Source organism: Pan paniscus, chromosome 5 (assembly GCF_029289425.2).
Source record: "Pan paniscus chromosome 5, NHGRI_mPanPan1-v2.0_pri, whole genome shotgun sequence".
Classification (NCBI taxonomy): Eukaryota; Metazoa; Chordata; class Mammalia; order Primates; family Hominidae; genus Pan; species Pan paniscus.
The window spans coordinates 147403448-147423233 of NC_073254.2; the positions used below are offsets into that span (position 1 = coordinate 147403448).

Genomic DNA, 19786 nt, shown 5'->3' on the forward strand with positions numbered 1-19786 from the left:
CTAATTTACACTCCCACCAACAATGTGAAAGCTTTCCTATTTCTCCACATCCTCTCCAGCATCTGTTGTTTCCTGACTTTTTAATGATTGCCATTCTAACTGGCATGAGATGGTATCTCATTGTGGTTTTGATTTGCATTTCTCTGATGACCAGTGATGATGAGCATTTTTTCATGTGTCTGTTGGCTGCATAAATGTCTTCTTTAGAGAAGTGTCTGTTCATATCCTTTGTCGACTTTTTGATGGGATTGTTTGATTTTTTTCTTGTAAATTTGTTTAAGTTCTTTGTAGATTCTGGTTATTAGCCCTTTGTGAGATGGGTAGATTGCAAAAATTTTCTCCCATTCTGTAGGTTGTGTGTTCACGCTGATGGTAGTTTCTTTTGCCTTGCAGAAGCTCTTTAGTTTAATTAGACCCCATTTGTCTATTTTGGCTTTTGTTGCCATTGCTTTTGGTGTTTTACTCATGAAGTCCTTGCCCATACTTATGTCCTGAATGGTATTGCCTAGGTTTTCTTCTAGGGTTTTTATGGTTTTAGGTCTAACATTTAAGTCTTTAATCCATCTTGAATTAATTTTTGTATAAAGTATGAGGAAGGGATCCAGTTTCAGCTTTTTACATATGGCTAGCCAGTTTTCCCAGCACCATATATTATATAGGGAACCCTTTCCCTATTTATTGTTTTTGTCAGATTTGTCAAAGATCAGATGGTTGTAGATATGTGGTGTTATTTCTGAGGCCTCTGTTCTGTTCCATTGGTCTATATATCTGTTTTGGTACCAGTACCATGCTGTTTTGGTTACTGTAGCCTTGTAGTATAGTTTGAAGTCAGGTAGCATGATGCCTCCAGCTTTGTTCTTTTTGCTTAGGATTGTCTTCTCAGTGAGGGCTCTTTTTTGGTTCCATATGAACTTTAAAGTAGTTTTTTCCAGTTCTGTGAAGAAAGTCCTTGGTAGCTTGATGGGAATGGCATTGAATCTATAAATTACTTTGGGCAGTATGGCCATTTTCATGATATTGATTCTTCCTATTCGTGAGCATGGAATATTCTTCCATTTGTTTGTGTCCTATTTTACTTTGTTGAGCAGTGGTTTGTAGTTCTCCTTGAAGAGTTCCTTCACATCCCTTGTAAGTAGGATTCCTAGGTATTTTATTCTCTTTGTAGCAATTGTGAATGGGAGTTCACTGATGGTTTGGCTGTCTGTCTGTTAATGGTGTATAGGAATGCTTGTGATTTTTGCACACTGATTTTATATCCTGAGACTTACTGAAGTTGCTTATCAGCTTAAGGAGATTTGGGGCTGAGATGATGGTGTTTTCTAAATATACAATCATGTCATCTGCAAAGAGGTACAATGTGACTTCCTCATTTCCTAATTGAATATCCTTTATTTCTTTCTCTTGCCTGATTGCCTGGGCCAGAACTTCCAATACTGTGTTGAATAGTATTGGTGAGAGAGGGCATCCTTATCTTGTGCCAGTTTTCAAAGGGAATGCTTCCAGTTTTTGCCCATACAGTATGCTATTGGCTGTGGGTAAATAGCTCTTATTATTTTGAGATACGTTCCATCAATACCTAGTTTATTGAGAGTTTTTAGCAAGAAGTGCTGTTGAATTGTGTGGAAGCCCTTTTCTGCATCTATTGAGATAATCATGTGGTTTTTGTTGTTGGTTCTGTTTATGTGATGGATTACGTTTATTGATTTGCATATGTTGAACCAGCCTTGCATCCCAGGAATGAAGCCAAATTGATCATGGTGAATAAGCTTTTTGATGTGCTGCTGGATTCAGTTTGCCAGTATTTTATTGAGGATTTTCACTTTGATGTTCATCAGTGATACTGGTCTAAAATTCTTTTTTTTTTTGTTGTGTGTCTATCAGGCTTTGGTATCAGGATGATGCTGGCCTCATAAAATAAGTTAGGGAGGATTCCTTGTTTTTCTATTGATTGGAATAGTTTCAGATGGAACAGTACCAGCTCCTCTTTGTACCTCTGGTAGAATTTGGCTGTGAATTCATCTGGGCCTGGACTTTTTTTTGGTTGATAAGCTATTAATTATTACCTCAATTTCAGAGGCTGTTATTGGTCTATTCAGAGATTCAACTTCTTCCTGGTTTAGTCTTGGGAGGGTGTATGTGTCCAGGAATTTATCCATTTCTTCTAGATTTTCTAGTTTATTTGCATAGAGGTGTTTACAGTATTATCTGATGGTAGTTTGTATTTCTGTGGGATCGGTGGTGATATTCCCTTTATCATTTTTTTATTGCATCTATTTGATTCTTCTCTATTTTCTTCTTTATTGGTCTTGATAGTGGTCTATCCATTTTGTTAATCTTTTCAAAAAAACAGCTCCTGGATTCGTTGAATTTTTGAAGTGTGTTTTTGTGTATCTCTTTCAGTTCTGCTCTCATCTTACTTTTTATTTCTTGCCTTCTGCTAGCTTTTGAATGTGTTTGTTCTTGCTTCTCTAGTTCTTTTAATTGTGATGTTAGGGTGTCAATTTTAGATCTTTCCTGCTTTCTCTTGTGGGCATTTAGTGCTATAAATTTCCCCCTACACACTGCTTTAACGGTGTCCCAGAGATTCTGGTACATTTTATCTTTGTTCTCATTGGTTTCAAAGAACCTCTTTATTTCTGCCTTCATTTAGTTATGTACCCACTAGTCATTCAGGAGGAAGTTGTTTAGTTTCCATGTAGTTGTGTGGTTTTGAGTGAGTTTCTTAATTCTGAGTTCTAATTTCATTGCACTGTGGTCTGAAAGACAGTTTGTTGTGATTTCTGTTCTTTTACATTTGCTGAGGAGTGCCTTACTTCCAATTATGTGGTCAGTTTTAGAATAAGTGCAATGTGGTGCTGATAAGATTGTATATTCTGTTTATTTCGGGGGGAGAGTTTTGTAGATGTCTATTAGGTCTGCTTGTTGCAGAGCTGAGTTCAGGTCCTGGATATCCTTGTTAACTTTCTGTCTTGTTGATCTGTCTAATATTGACAGTGGGGTGTTAAAGTCTCCCATTATTATTATTATTATTATTATTATTTTTCTTTGAGATGGAGTCTCGCTCTGTGGCCCAGGCTGGAGTGCAGTGGCGTAATCCCGGCTCACTGCAAGCTCTGCCTCCCGGGTTTATGCCATTCTCCTGCCTCAGCCTTCTGAGTAGCTGGGACTACAGGTGCCTGCCACCACGCACGGCTAATTTTTTGTATTTTTAGTAGAGACGTGGTTTCGCCATGTTAGCCAGGATGGTCTTGATCTCTTGACATCGTGATCTGCCCACCTGGGCCTCCCAAAGTGCTGAGATTACAGGCGAGAGCCACTGTGCCTGGCCAAAGTCTCCCATTCTTATTGTTTGGGAGTCTAAGTCTCTTTGTAGGTCACTAAGGACTTGCTTTATGAAGCTGGGTGCTCCTGTATTGGGTGCATATATATTTAGGATAGTTAGCTCTTCTTGTTGCATTGATGCCTTTACCATTATGTAATGGCCTTCTTGGTCTCTTTTGATCTTTGTTGGTTTAAAGTCTGTTTTATCAGAGACCAGGATTGCAACCCCTGCTTTTTTTACTTTCCATTTGCTTGGTAGATCTTCTTCCATCCCTTTATTTTGAGCCTGTGTGCATCTCTGCACATGAGATGGGTCTCCTGAATACAGCACACTGATGGATCTTGCCTCTTTATCCAATTTGCCAGTTTGTGTCTTTTAATTGGGGCATTTAGCTCATTTACATTTAAGGTTAATATTGTTATGTGTGAATTTGCCCCTGTCATTATGATGTTAGCTGGTGACTTTGCCCATCAATTAATGCAGTTTCTTCATAGCATCAATGGTATTTACAATATGGCCTGTTTTTGTGATGGCTGGTACTGGTTCTTTCTTTCCATGTTTAGTGCTTCCTTCAGGAGCTCTTGTGAGGTAGGCCTGGTGGTGACAAAATCTCTCAGCATTTGCTTGTCTGTAAAGGATTTTATTTCTCCTTCACTTATGAAGCTTTGTTTGGCTGGATATGAAATTCTGAGTTGAAAATTCGTTTCTTTTAGAATATTGAGGCCAGGCGTGGTGGCTCACACCTGTAATCCCAGCACTCTGGGAGGCTAAGGCGGGTGGATCACGAGTTCAGGAGATTGAGACCATCCTGGCTAACATGGCGAAACCCTGTCTCTACTAAAAATACAAAAAAAAAAAAATTACCAGGCGTGGTGGCAGGTGCCTGTAGTTCCAGCTACTCAGGAGGCTGAGGAAGGAGAATGGTGTGAACCCAGGAGGCAGAGCTTTCAGTGAGCTGAGATCGCACCACTGCACTCTAGCCTGGGTGATAGAGCAAGACTCCATCTCAAAAAAAAAAAAAAAAAAAAAAAAAAAAAAAAAAAAAAAGAATGTTGAATATTGGCTGTACTCTCTTCTGGTTTGTAGGATTTCTGCCGAGAGATCCGCTGTTAGTCTGATGGGCTTCCCTTTGTGGGTAACTTGACCTTTCTCTCTGGCTGCCCTTAACACTATCCTTCATTTCAACCTTGGTGAATCTGGCAATTATGTGTCTTGGGGTTGCTCTTCTTGAGGAGTATCTTTGTGGTGTTCTCTGTATTTCCTGAATTTGAATGTTGGCCTGCCTTGCTAGGTTGGGGAAGTTCTCCTGGATAATATCCTGAAGAGTGTTTTCCAACTTGATTCCATTCTCCCCATCACTCGCAGTTACAGTAATCAAACGTAAATTTGGTCTTTTCACATAGTCCCATATTTCTTGGAGGATTTGTTCGCTTCTTTTTACTCTTTTTTCTCTAACCTTGTCTTCTCGCTGTATTTTATTAATTTGATCTTCAATCACTGATAGCCTTTATTCCACTTGATCAAATCGGCTACTGAAGTTTATGCATGTGTCACGAAGTTCTCGTGCCATAGTTTTCAGCTCCATCAGGTCATTTATCGTCTTCTCTATGCTGTTTATTCTAGTTAGGCATTTGTCTAATCTGTTTTCAAGGTTTTTAGCTTCCTTGTGATGGGTTCAAGCATCCTCCTTTAGCTGGGGGAAGTTTGTTATTACCGACCTTCTGAAGCCTACTTCTGTCACCTCATCAAAGTCATTCTCCGTCCAGCTTTGTTCCATTGCTGGTGAGGAGCTGCAATCCTTTGGAGGAGAAGAGGCACTCTGAGTTTTAGAATTTTCAGCTTTTGTGCTCTGGTTTCTCCCCATCTTTGTGGTATTATCTACCTTTGGTGTTTGATGTTGGTATGTTGGTGACCTACAGATGGGGTTTTTGTGTAGGTGACCTTTTTGTTGAGGTTGATGCTATTCCTTTCTGTTTGTTAGTTTTCCTTCTTTTTTTTTTTTTAGTTGGAGTCTCACTCTGTCACCCAGGCTGGAGCGCCCTGGTGCGAACTCGGCTCACTGCAAGCTCTGCCTCCCAGGTTCACGCCATTCTCCTGCCTCAGCCTCCCTAGTAGCTGGGACTACAAGCACCTGCCACCACACCTGACTAATGTTTTGTATTTTTAGTAGAGACAGGGTTTCACTGTGTTAGTCAGGATGGTCTTGATCTCCTGACCTCGTGATCTGCCCGCCTTGGCCTCCGAAAGTGCTGGGATTACAGGCATGAGCCACCATGCCAGGCCCAAGCCACTGCGCCTGGCCAGTTTTCCTTCTAACAGTCAGGTCCCTCAGCTGCAGTTCTGTTGGAGTTTGCTGGAGTTCCACTCCAGACGCTGTTTGCCTGGATATCACCAGCGGAGGCTGCAGAACAGCAAATATTGCTGCCAGCTCCTTCCTCTGGAAGCTTCGTCCAAGACGGGCAGCCACCTATATGAGGTGTCTGTTGGCCCCTATCGGGAGGTGTCTCCCATTTAGGCTACATGGGGGTCAGGGACCCACTTGAGGAGGCAGTCTGTTCGTTCTCAGAGCTCAAACACCGTGCTGGGAGAACCACTGCTCTCTTCAGAGCTGTCAGACAGGGACATTTAAGTCTGCAGAAGTTGTCTGCTGCCTTTAGTTCAGCTATGCCCTGCCCTCGGAGGTAGAGGGAGTCTAGAGGCAGTAGGCCTTGTTGAGCTGTGGTGGGCTCCACCCAGTTCCAGCTTCCGGGCCACTTTGTTTACCTACTCAAGCCTCAGCAATGGCAGATGCCCCTCCCCCAGTCAGGCTGCCGTCCTGCAGATTGATCTCAGACTGCTGCACTAGCAGTGAGCAAGGCTCTGTGGGTGTGGGAGCTGCCAGGCCAGGCATGTTAGAGAATCACCTTGTCTGCTGGTTGCTAAGACCTTGGGAAAAGCACACTATTTGTGTGGGAATGTCTCGTTTTTCCAGGTAGTCTGTCCCGGCTTCCCTTGGCTATGAAAGGGAAATCCCCAAACCCCTTGTGCTTCCCGGGTGAGGGAATGCCCTGCCCTGCTTCAGCTCACCTTCCGTGGGCTGCACCCACTGTCCAACCAGTCCCAATTAGATGAACCAGCTACCTCAGTTGGAAATGCAGAAATCACCCATCTTCTGTGTCGATCACGCTGGGAGCTGCAGACCAGAGCTGTTCCTATTCGGCCATCTTGGAACGCCCCTCCTCCATAAGTGTATATCTTTTAGCTACTGAGCATCCATGAGTGAATTTTGACAGCTCAAGATACCTATAACAATCTTGCCAAGATTAGTGGTCTGAACATTTATGGTCTCATGGTGAGGCAGTCCTAGGTTCCCAGGCATAAATTATTTAAAAATATGAAGAACACTTCTGACTCATCTACCTATTGAAGCCTACTGTCATTTTCTTCAAAGACATAATATCATTCCCTTTTTCCAAATTTCATTAGGTACCCACTGGGGTACTGAATAAAGTATGTAACTTTATATTTACTATCCCAGCCTCATTGGAAGCCTCCCCTCCAGGCAAGATGGTCCACTCACTGTCTTCCAGATTTCAAGAGAGGCCTCAAGAATTCCCACTGCCATGCCTTTGCCAACAAACTTCCGCACTTGGCATGATCTATGCCCCTAGGCCCAGACAAATCCAGCATCTGTCAGGAATGCTCCCTTGGTACAGTCATGCTTCAATTCTGATCTTCTAGACATTTAATTTCTTGGAAAATTCAGAATAATGAATTTGATACCAAGATCAAATTCCAAAAAACTAAATGTCTAGAAGATCAGAAGTGAAGGAGTGAAATCTTGAGCAAGTGCAGTTTTTTTTTTTCTTTTGAGACAGAGTCTTGCTCTGTCACCCAGGCTGGAGCGCAATGGCATGATCTCGGCTCACTGCAACCTCTGCCTCCCAGGTTCAAGTGATTCTTCTGCCTCAGCCTCCTGAGTAGCTGGGATTACAGGCACCTGCCATCATGCCTGGCTGATTTTTGTATTTTTGTAGAGACAGGGTTTCACCATGTTGGCCAGGCTTGTCTTGAACTCCTTACCTCAGGTGATCCGCCCACCTTGGCCTTCCAAAGTGCTGGGATTACAGGTGTGAGCCACCACAACTGGCTTGTGCAGTTTTCTTAAATACCAATTTAGTCATCCATTGAATTGTGACAATAATGCCAAATTTGCAGAGCTGATGTGAATGTTAAACTTTGTAAACTCTAGAAAGTTATGGAAATATTAGGTGTATCATTATAATTCCTGTTCAATACCATGTATTATTTATATTACCTTATTTCTCCATCCATTATTCTAAAGTTTTTGAGAGTGCTGTATACTTCTTATAATTTGTTTCCCCAGTATGCTTGGCCAAGTGTCCTTTCTATTCTATATGAACAAAAATATTTGTCAATTGATGAACTAGATTTGAAACAGTGATGAAATGCTTTCAGATTATTTCATATTTGACGTCTTATTCATTGGTTAGTAATATGTGAAGATAGGGCTTAATTATTTTTGTTGTTGTTAATTACAGATTTTAGGTAATTTAAAACATAACCATTGTTACAAGAGCTATATATTCTGTATATTAATTTAAAAAAATGTACAGTTCTCTTTTTCATCTCTCTGCTGTAAAATCAATACTGAATTGGATCAAATGCCAGCTCGTATGCACTTTCAGCTTTGAAAGTTAGGACACAGCTTTGAGTCTCTCTGACCGCAGACCAACTTGTAATTTAACCTACCAGAGGCTGGGTGTGTATCAAAACACAGTGGCTTTACTCAGATCTTTTAAACAGCTACAAAAGTGAAAAAGCTGAGGATGGAGTGGAAAAAGAGAAAGGATACTTTGTTTTAGGGACCTGTTTTATTTATTTATTTTTTTGTATCCATTGATCACAGGACATCAGTGGCTGCTTCAGGGACTTGGGTTAGTAGTCTCCAGGGTTTACTTTACTCTGTATCTAGGGCAAACCTGACAGTCTGGAGTAGAGCAAGAAAAATATGTAATACAGTCAACTAGATTATTTAAAAAGCCACCTTTCTGTTATTCTTGTGGGGTTGAGGAAATTGTTTCTCTATATGAGTATAAAATTTATCACCAATGTTCAAGGCTTTAAAGCAGAGTTGAAGGCAACCTGAGAATCACTCAGTATTCTTTCTTCCCTTACGTTTTATATCTGCTACTGAATTATTAGTGATAGCTCACTGTGCTTCCAGTGAGGGCAGAGGGTGTTGGGCTCCCCCTAAACAGGGAGAAAAAAGAACAACAAGGATATATATTTTTTTCATGCTGCCTACTGGTTTTGAATGTTTTAGGCTATTTAATTGGAAGAAGAAGGAATTGTTAAAGTTACTTTAAAACTCTACAATTGCTTGATTAACAAGGAGGAGAAAAACTATTGGATAAAACATACAGTTATTTAAATAAGGTTTAGCAATTCAGCAACATCTATCAAAATCTTTATTATTTTCATGTTTAAAAAATACTTTAGGCTGGGCGTAGTGGCTCAGGCCTGTAATCCCAGAACTTAGGGAGGCCGAGGCGGGCGGATCCCCTAAGGTTGGGAGTTCGAGACAAGCCTGACCAACATGGAGAAACCCCCTCTATACTAAAAATACAAAAATTAGCTGGGCATGGTGGCACACACCTGTAATCCCAGCTACTCAGGAGGCTGAGGCAGGATAATTGCTTGAACCCAGGAGGCAGAGGTTGCGGTGGGCTGAGATCGCATCATTGCACTCCAGCCTGGGAAACAAGAGCGAAACTCTGTCTCAAAATAAATAAATAAATAAATAAACAACCAACCAACAAAACAAACAAAAAAACCAAAGCAAAACAAGAACACTTTATACGGTAAAAAGACAGCAAAAATAGATTTTTGTTCAAAGAAGAAAAGATATACTGCCATTGTTGTGGTTCTGTAGATGATTTTAGTCTCTGGCTCCTCAACTGTGCACTGAAGTGTAGGTTGATTTCAACCATGGCTTCTCCAGCTTCAGTTGTTTATCGAAGCTAAAACCATAGTTTAAAGATACGTGAAAAAACAGAGCAAGTGGAAATTAAGCTTGATTATGGTCTTTCATGTGTTACTTTTGCTGTCCTTGATTGTGTATTTCTGTTGGATCAAACACTCCTATGTTACTGCTTGGCACCATAATGAATCAATATATATTCCAAGTGGCAAGAGGTAAGTTGAGAAGGAAGATGAACCAGTGCAACAAAATGCGCATAATACAGTGACAATAGTATGGCCAATCAATCTTGGAAATTACCCACTTGTTTAATTTTGAGCAACATGATCTAGCATTAATGTAATCACACTCTAAATCAGACAATGTAATTATGAAGACTGAGAGAAAAATGAGCCTGCAACTGAGGAGAAAGAAGACAAAGACCATGTCCTCTTCCTCTACCTATCAAAAGCTTTAAAATGTTTATTTACTCACAAATCCTATTCCTGATAATGTTTCAAAAGAAAACAGTAGAAAAGGCTGGGCATTGTGGCTCACGCCTGTAATCTCAGCACTTTGGGAGGCTGAGGTGGGCGAACCACGAGGTCAGGAGTTCAAGACCAGCTTGACCAGCATGGTGAAACCCCGTCTCTACTAAAAATACAAAAACTGGCTGGGCGCGATGGCTCCCGCCTGTAATCCCAGCACTTTGGGAGGCCGAGGCAGGCGGATCAGGAGGTCAGGAGATCGAGACCATCCTGGCGAACACTGTGAAACCCCGTCTCTACTAAAAATACAAAAAAAAATTAGCCGGGTGTGGTGGCAGGTGCCTGTAGTCCCAGCTACTCGGGAGGTTGAGGCAGGAGAATGGCATGAACCCTGCAGGGCGGAGCTTGCAGTGAGCGGAGATCGCGCTGCTGCATTCCAGCCTGGGCAACAGAGCAAGACTCCGTCTCAAAAAAAAGCAAAAAAACCCAAAAATTAGCAGGGTGTGGTGGGACGCGCCTGTAGTCCCAGCTACTCGGGAGGCTGAGGCAGGAGAATCGCTTGAACCGGGGAGGTGGAGGATGCAGTGAGCCGAGACTGTGCCATTGCACTCCAAGCCTGGGTGACAGAGTGAGACTCTGTCTCAAAAAAAAAAAAAAAAAAAAAGAAAAGAAAAAGAAAAAGAAAATATGTTATTTACCAAGATGTCATCTATCATATAACATGAAATATAGCACAATCATTAAAATACTGCCATTAAAGTGATATTAAACTAATAACATGGGGTAATGTTAAGAAAAAAAGTGAGACATAAAATTATGAATATGTTGTATGTTAAAAGCTAAAAAAACCAACATAATACATAAAATGTAAGAAAATATACAAAAATGCTAATCCAGATATAGGTAATATTGAATTTTCTCAACTTTTTTTGTAGGTTTTGTAAGGACAATTAAAATTTTAAAATAAGAAGCATAATTCTCCCTGCTGAAAATAAGAGATTTTCTTTCTCTTCTTTTTATCAGAGAATTTATTCTAGAAAGCTTCTAATTTTAAACATAATTATCCTCAGTATCTGTGAGCGATTGGTTCCAGGCCCCCCATGACCCCCGGGATACCAAAATCCAAAGACGCTCAAGTCTCTTCTATAAAATGGCATAGTATATGCATGTAACTTACACACATCCTCCTAAAGACTTTAAGGCATCTCTAGATTACTTATAATACCTAATACAATGTCTACATATCACTTCCTTTGCATGGACTGAATGTAGTACTTGGTATATGGCAAACTGAAGTTTTGCTTTTTGAAGCTTTGTGGAATGTTTTTTTTTCCCCCCAAATATATTTGATCCATGGTTGATTAATCCACAGATGCACTCTCCTGGATACAGAGAGCCTACTGTACTCTCTTGGTTCATTAAAATGTATATAAATCATTTTGAAGACTAGATAGGCCCTTTGTCAGCCCAGGAAGGTCTCTCTCAATAATCTAGGAACAATGCCATTGAAATGTACACAACGAGGGAGATAGCATCCTTAATCTCCCAGTTTCTGTGGGAGGACAGTAATCTAACTTCAGTGGAAGCCAGGCTCCAGAACTACCTTCTGTCATAAAAATACGAGAAGTTTGTTTTTCCCCGGACAAGGTCAATTAGCTAACAGGAACGATCTCCTCAATTTCCAGGTAAAGTTAGGATGAATGATGTTTGCAAATGGGGCTGTCATGTTGTCTTACCTGAGAAATTGTTATTTATCTTGAAAACACATATGTAATGCGTTGTGTCTGCTGGGCGATATAAGGGGGTACGATTACTTTCTGTTTTTGGAATCTCTTAATGGATTACCTGTGATGTACCTCACATTCTGGCTTAATGTTTATTCAATAATAAAAGTGCTTTCTTTACTACCTTTATGGAGAGAATTTCTGGGTTGGGAGAAGATTATCATTCTAATTATATTTATAATCAAATAAGTTCACATTGATATAATGAGCTTTATTATGCTTACAATGGGAAATATACTTTATAATTATTGCCTTTTTTCCTAGGTAATGATTTCTTTACCTTTTCGTTAGCAATAACTATCACCACTTTATTGGTTTATTCTACTCTAAGCTCTAAGCTCCCTTCCACTTCCAATTCTTTTGACTCACAGACGTCTGTTCCAGTTTCTTCTCAGCTTCACAACATAGTTTTTAAGTCCAGGAAACACATCTGTACTATCTTGTACAACTAGGAACCCTGCTAGTGTCCCATGTAAGTCAACTGAAAGCCTTCCCTATTTTCTTTCTTTTTTTTGAGATGGAGTCTCGCAGTTGTCGCCCTAGCTGGAGTGCAATGGCGTGATCTTGGCTCACTGCAACCTCCGCCTCCCTGGTTCCAGCAATTCTTCTGCCTCAGCCTCCCGAGTAGCTGAGATTACAGGTGCACGCCACTATGCCTGGCTAATTTTTGTATATTTAGTAGAGACGGAGTTTCACCATGTTGGCCAGGCTCGTCTCGAACTCCTGACCTCAGGTGATGCACCCGCCTCAGCCTCCCAAAGTGCTGGGATTCTAGCTGTGAGCCATTGAACCTGGCCAGCCTTCCCTATTTTCAAAACAAGGACTTTATCACTAGTTCTAGTTAGCCCTTCCTTTGGTTTCTGCTTTCTGGTTTTAAACTATTCCTTTTTTTCCTTTTGTTTATCCTTTAATTCTCCCTTGAGTGCTTTGAGCTGCATTTTATACTTAATGTGCATAGATTTTTTAATATAATTTAATATTCAAACTGGGACACTTTTGAGAGTGAAAAGGTGGGGTAAATAATTACTGGGAAGTTATGCTGTAACCGAGACTGTCCTAGGCAAAACTGGATGTATGTAGGCAAAAGAATCTGAGGTTGGGAGTACCTTTGACTCAAAGTAGTGATTTAGTGTAATAAACCAATCAAGTGGTTATGAACTGATTGTTAACACAAAGATAGCTAGGTAAAGAGATAGATAAATGCAATATTTGGAGTATATTTATTTTAAAATATTTTTGTTGTTTATCTGAAATTAAAATTTAACTGAAGATTCCATATTCATATTTGTTAAATCTAGTAACCCCAGATGCATGGTCATCATAAATATGTTTATTGAAACTGTTTTCCTCAAGGATGGCAATTTCTTATTCATCAGTAGGGTGAATAGCTCAGCATTTACAGTATAATATTTAACATAAGTTAATAGGCTAAACACCATAAAACTAACAAATAAGGCTTATTAATTTAAATGACTAGAAAGAAATATATTTATACCATAAAAAACATAATTTCTTATTTTTAGGGGAAAATTAAGCTAATCTAATTAGGACTCTAAAGGATAAACATAATTTGAATGGCTAAATAAAATAAATCATATTGTCTATATCTGTAAAATTTTGTTTTCTCTTTTCACATATCTGTTCTCATAAACATTTTGAATAGAAAATACAAAAATATTATTACCGTATAAAAGTGATCTCATTACTTTTTTGGCATTCTACAATATAGTAACTTTTTCCACTACAGTCAAAAGATGCCTATTTGCCAGTAAGTCTTCTAAAATTCTCAAAATTTTCTTTCTCTTTCTCTTGGCTGTAACAGTTCACAAGTACAATGAAAGACTAAGTCAGATGGCTGGCGTTGGTGACTCACTTCCTCCCCCTTTTGGTAGTTTAGCTAGACACCCGTCTGAGTCAGCTTAACCAAAGAACAAACAAGCAGATACAGTGCCTGAGTTCTGGGGCTCCCCCTTTGTCACAAGGCTGTTTTCAGTGTCCCATGGCATTGTTAAAGAAAGCTCTCCTTGTTACATTGTCACAATGAAGTAGCCTACCCCTCTTACTCTATCAATATGTAGAGTGGTAGTACCAGGTGAGGCATTCCTAGAACTCCTTCCAGGAAGCATCCAGATCCCCCTTCTTCAGCATGTCTCTCTGCAAGATAACACAAGCCAATGGGATGGTGTGTGCTTTGCTGTTTTCACTGCCGATATATTTGCTATATTCCCCAGGACACCCACTTTACTTTTATGCCTATGATTGCTAATTTTGTGTGTGTGTGTTTGTGTTGTGCTCCCATTACATGACATATACTGTCTGAATTAGGGGAAGATGGCAGTGGTGTAATTTCAGACCAGAGCCTCCTTTTAATTGGACTTTTATGAGACACAAAGGTCTTTTTACCCCATGTCCAGACTGAAATAAAAAAATTCAATCACTTCATTACAATAATTTGTAAGTCATTCTTTTCATTCTCAAAAATCTCCCTTTGCACTTTATAACATTTCAGAAAGTAGAACTGTTTTCATTTGTTTGTTTATTTGTTTGTTTTTGAGATGGAGTCTTGCTCAGTAGCCCAGGCTGGAATGCAGTGGCGTGATCTTGGCTCACTGTAACCTCTGCCTCCCAGGTCCTGGTTCAAGTAATTCTTCTGCTTCAGCCTACCGAGTAGCTGGAATTACAGACACATGCCACCATGCCCAGCTAATTTTTTGTATTTTTTAGTAGAGATGGGGTTTCACCAGGCTGATCTTGAACTCCTGACCTCGGGATCCGCCTGCCTTGGCCTCCTAAAATGCTGGGATTATAGGCGTGAGCCACCAGGCCCGGCCCAGAGAGTTGAACTGTTAAGGAAAAACATACATATTTATCTAAAATATATATATATATATTTTACTTAAGAATATATGTATTTTGAGATAGGATCTCACTTTGTCACCCAGGCTGGAGTGCAGTGGCACAATTACAGCTCACTGTAGCCTTGACCTACCAGGCTCAAGTGATCCTCTCATCTCAGCTTCCTGAGTAGCTGGGACTATATATAGGTGCATGTCCCCATGCCCGGCTAAGTTCAAAATTTTTGTTTTTCTAGATACAGGGTCTCTCTGTGTTGCCCAGGCTGGTCTAAAATTCCTGGGCTCAAGCAATCCTCCCACCTGGGCCTTTCAAAGTGGTGGGATTACAGGTGTTATCCACTGTGCTTGACCAAGGAAAATAATATGTATTTCCCTCTTAAAATGAATTCAAGAGTTTTTTGTTTTTTTTTTCGACGGAGTCTCACTCTGTCACCCAGGCTGGAATGCAGTGGCGTGATCTCGACTCACTGCAACCTCCGTCTCCCGGGTTCAAGTGATTCTCCTGCCTCAGCCTCCCGAGCAGCTGGGATTACAGGCACATGCCACTACGCCCCGCTAATTTTTTTTTTTTCAGACAGAGTTTTGCTCTTATTGCCCAGGCTGGAGTGTTATGGCGAAATCTCAGCTCACTGCAACCTCTGCCTCCTGGGTTCAAGCGATTCTCCTGCCTCAGCCTCCCAAGTAGCCGGGATTACAGGCATGTGCCACCACATCTGGCTAATTTTGTATTTTTAATAGAGACGGGATTTCTGCATGCTGGTCAGGCTGGTCTTGAACTCCCGACCTCATGTGATCTGCCCGCATCGGCCTCCCAAAGTGCTGGGATTACAGGTGTGAGCCACTGTGCCCGGCCTAATTTTTGGTATTTTTAGTAGAGATGGGGTTTCACCATGTTAGCCAGGATGGTCTTGATCTCCTGACCTCGTGATCCACCTGCCTCAGCCTCCCAAGGTGCTGGGATTACAGGCATGAGCCACTGAGCCTGGCCTAAGATTTAAATAATTATGGAATCTTTGTTAAATAAGATGAACATTTTAGAATGTAAATTTCAGAGTTAGAAAAGAAATATTAGGTAAGTGAACATATTTACTGGTTTTGTAAATTATTTTAGGAGGACCTGGGTTACAGGCACTTGCTTAAGGCACATATGTGAAATAAAACTTAAGGAATAGCCCTCAATGCTTCATGAATCTCCTATCCTTCCCCTTTCCTCTTTGGAATGGGTTGAGTACTTTTATGGTGAAAGTCTTATTCCTTGCTCTTTTCCTTCATATGACAAATTAATATCCTGAGCATAATATTAAAAAAAAAAGCAAACCAAACCTGTTTATTCTCTGCTCTGGCAGTTTGACATTTCTGTGTAGTACCCTCTGCCAAGTTGAGCTATAAATCCTCTGTGTTGATTTTACTGAGAGCTGTAAGTAAATGATACTTCTATATTTGGGGGATAATTTTATTTTGCTTTAAAATATTGAAATAAACAGAAAATCACCCAACAGACACTATCTTCTATCATTTTTCCTATAGTTTAAGGCATTTTAAAATCAAATGTTATTTTCAAATATGTTCTGCAGAAACACTTGGATTTTCCCCACTTGCCTTTACATACTTTGCTGTGTGTGATCAGGGCTGGGACATTACAAATTATATTTCCTTGGCTCCTTTGGTACTGGCAGAAGATCAGAAGAATAAAGGAAAAGAGAAGCTTCTGGTTTCTAGCATATACCAGTGGGAAATACTGGTAGTTGTTGTTATGGCATTGGAAGTCAGATGATTTCACACTTTTTTTTTTTTTTTTTTTTTTTTTTTTTGAGACAGAGTCTTGCTCTCGCCCAGGCTGGAGTGCAATGGTGCGATCTCGGCTCACTGCAAGCTCTCTGTCCCGGGTTCACGCCATTCTCCTGCCTCAGCCTCTCAAGCAGCTGGGACTACAGGCGCCCTCTACCATGCCCAGCTAATTTTTTTGTATTTTTAGTAGAGACGGGGTTTCACCATGTTAGCCAGGATGGTCTCGATCTCCTGACCTCGTGATCCGCCCGCCTCGGCCTCCCAAAGTGCTGGGATTACAAGTGTGAGCCACCGCACCCGGCTGATTTCACACTTTCAAATTGAAGCAGAACTTTTCCATGTGAAATGGTTCTTATTCAGTGTTCCAGAATCAGCCAACAGTGCAGCATCAGGTGTGTGTTCCAGGCCAGGATCATTAGCAGTTTCTAATCTCTAGGTATTATTTCCACTTCCTTCTTGCTCCCCTGTCTCCCATCATCATTTTGTTCTTCTAGATATTTTAGTACCTTTGTTTCCAATTTCCTGTTGTAATGTGTTTAAATTCTTAGTGTTTCTCTGTTTTCCTAACTGGACTTTGACTGATAAAAGTACTGATGAAAACCCACTAGAAATCCTACACTACAAATAGAACATATGTCTTTGACACCAGAAGAAAGAGGCACCTCAAAAATGATGCTCCTTTTCTAAGAAGGTATAGCGTTTCACAAAAGAATGAGGAACTACATTCATGTTTCTGAAATGAAAATGGGAGTGGTGTGTCATATTTTAAGCTCAACACAACTTCCTGGAATGTAAATTTTACTTGAAAATTTGTATTTAAAGGACAATATTTCTTTCAATCTTGAAATTTTTGGGGCAGATGATTTTACTAGTGAATTCTACCAAAGATTTAAAGAAAAGTTGATAATTTTACTAGTTTAAAATCCTTTACAAACTCTTCAAAAAATAGGAGGGGGGACCACTTCACATCTCATTCTGTGAGGTCAATATTACCCTCATAACAAAGCCAGACAAAGACATCACAAAAAATAAAACTAGAGACAGTACATATATATTCATATATATGTAAAAAATTTCAAGAAAACATTATCAAACTGAAGCCATCAACATATACAAAGGATTATACCATAACCAAGTGGGATTTATCACAGGAATGCAACATTGGTTTAATACATGAAATCATTCCATGTAATACACTGTATCAGTAGAATAAAAGACAAAATTAACATGATCACCTCAACAGATGCAAAATAAGATTTTGGTAAAATCCAACCCCCTTTTATGTTTAAAATACTCAACTAACCAGAAATACAAGGAAACATTTTCAAACTGATAAAGATCCATGAAAAACCTACAGTAAACTTCATAACTAATGGTGGAAGACTGAATTCTTCCCCCTAATATTAGGAATAAGACAAGGATATCCACTCTTGCTACTTCTATTCAACTTTGTGCTAGATGTTCTATGTCAATTAGTGCAGAAAATGAAGAAAAGGTACCCAGATTAGATGGAAACTAGTAAAACTCTATTTGCAGATGTCATATTTTCATATGTAAAAGATCCTAAGGAACCCTGCACAGAAAAATATTAGCACAAATGAGTTAATTGAGCAAGACTGCAGGCGACAAAGTCAATATACAAAATACATTGTAATATGAAATCAAGAAAAATATTCAACTTATAATAGCATCAGCAAATTAAATACTTAGGATTTTTTTTTCTTTTCTTTTCTTTTCTTTTTTTTTTTTGAGAGCCTCACTCTGTCGCCCAAGCTGGAGTGCAGTGGTGCGATCTTGGCTGACTGCAACCTCTGCCTCCTGGGTTCAAGCGATTCTCGTGCCTCAGCTTCCTCAGTAGCTGAGATTACTGGCACCCACCACCATGCCTAGCTAACTTTTGTGTTTTTAGTAGAGATGGGATTTCACCACGTTGGGCAAGCTGATCTCGAACTCCTGACCTCAAGTGATCTGTCCACCTCAGCCTCCCAAAGTGCTGGGATTACCGGCGTAAGCCACCACACCCAGCCAGATCAATTACATTTTATCAGTGATTCTGGGGATATTGTGTATCCACATCCAAAATCATGTAGTTAGACCTGTACCTCACAGCATATGCAAAATTAACGAAAAATGGATCATAGGCCTAAATGTAAGAGCTAAAACAATGAAATGCTTATAAGAAAGTATAGAAGTTATTCTTTATGACCTTGCTTTAGGAGATGGATTTTTTAAGATATGACATTAAATGCACAAGTGATAAAAGGAAAAAAAAAACATCAATTGCACTGCATCATAATTAAAAACTTTTTTTTTTTTTTGAGATGGAGTCTCGCTCTGTCGCCCAGCCTGGAGTACAGTGACCCAGTATTGGCTCACTGCAAGCTCCGCCTCCTGGGTTCACGCCATTTTCCTGCCTCATCCTTCTGAGTAGCTGGGACTACAGGTGTCCACCACCATGCCCAGCTAATTTTTTGTATTTTAAGTAGAGATGGGGTTTCACCGTGTTAGCCAGGATGGTCTCGATCTCCTGACCTGGTGATCCGCCCACCTCGGCCTCCCAACATAATTAAAAACTTTTGTGCTTCAAAGGACACAATAAAGAAAATGAAAAGAGAACATACAGAATGAGAGAGAATATTTGCAAATTATATATCTGATATGGGATTTATATCCAGCATATAAAATTTAAAAAGATAGGCTGGGCATGATGGCTCACGCCCATAATCCCAGCACTTTGTTAGGCCGAGGTGGGTGGACATCAGGACAGGAGTTCGAGACCAGCCTGGCCAGCATAGTGAAACCCCGTCTCTACTAAAAATACAAAAAATTAGCCAGGCATGGTGGTGCATGCCTGTAGTCCCAGCTGCTTGGGAGGCTGAGGCAGGAGAACTGCTTGAGCCTGGCAGGCAGAGGTTGCAGTGAGCCAGGATAGCACCACTGTACTCCAGCCTGGGTGACAGAGCAAGAACGTGTCTCAAAAAAAAAAAAAAAAAAAAAAAAAAAAAATTAAAAAGACAGACTTAAAGTACTAACATATCAATAATTACTTTAAATGTAAATGATGTAATTACACCAATTAAAAGAGATTGGCACTGTAGGTTTAAAAAATGAGCCAAGTTTATGTTGTCTACAACAAACTAACTTCAAATACAACCAATGTAAGTAGGTTGAAAGTAAACAGATGGAAAAAGGTATGTACACATTAATTTAAAAAGAGCAGAAGTGGATATATTAATATGAGATAAACTAGAAGTCAGAGAAAAGAAAGTTACCAAGCACAAAGGGAGATTATATAATGATAAAAGGGTCAATACACAAAGGAGACATAGAAACTGACTTCAAAATACATGAAGCAAAAATTGATAGAACCTAATCCAAAATTATATTTGAGGATGTTAACACCACTCTCTCAACAGTTGATAGCAGGACTAGATAGAAGATCATCAAAGATATAGAAGACAGAACTACACAACCAACGAACAGGATCTAATAGACTTATACAGAACACTACACATCGAAAAGGAAAAACACATTCTTTTCAAGTGCTCATAAAACTTTCATTGATACAGATTATATCCCAAGAAACT

At 39.9% G+C, this 19786-nt stretch overlaps 1 protein-coding gene and 1 pseudogene across 1 annotated transcript in view; one reads left to right on the forward strand and one right to left on the reverse strand.

Annotated features, from left to right (window-relative positions):
* LOC129398111 (uncharacterized) overlaps positions 1–11683 on the forward strand; it is a 75800-nt gene extending 64117 nt beyond the window's left edge. Inside the window, exon 5 of the mRNA XM_063605098.1 lies at positions 5328–11683. Within this exon, the coding sequence (XP_063461168.1) occupies positions 5328–5489 (162 nt within the window). The 3' untranslated portion in view covers positions 5490–11683. The remainder of the gene's footprint in view (positions 1–5327) is intronic.
* LOC134730621 (protein cornichon homolog 4-like) lies at positions 9329–9731 on the reverse strand (annotated as a pseudogene).
* Positions 11684–19786: the final 8103 nt, after the last annotated feature.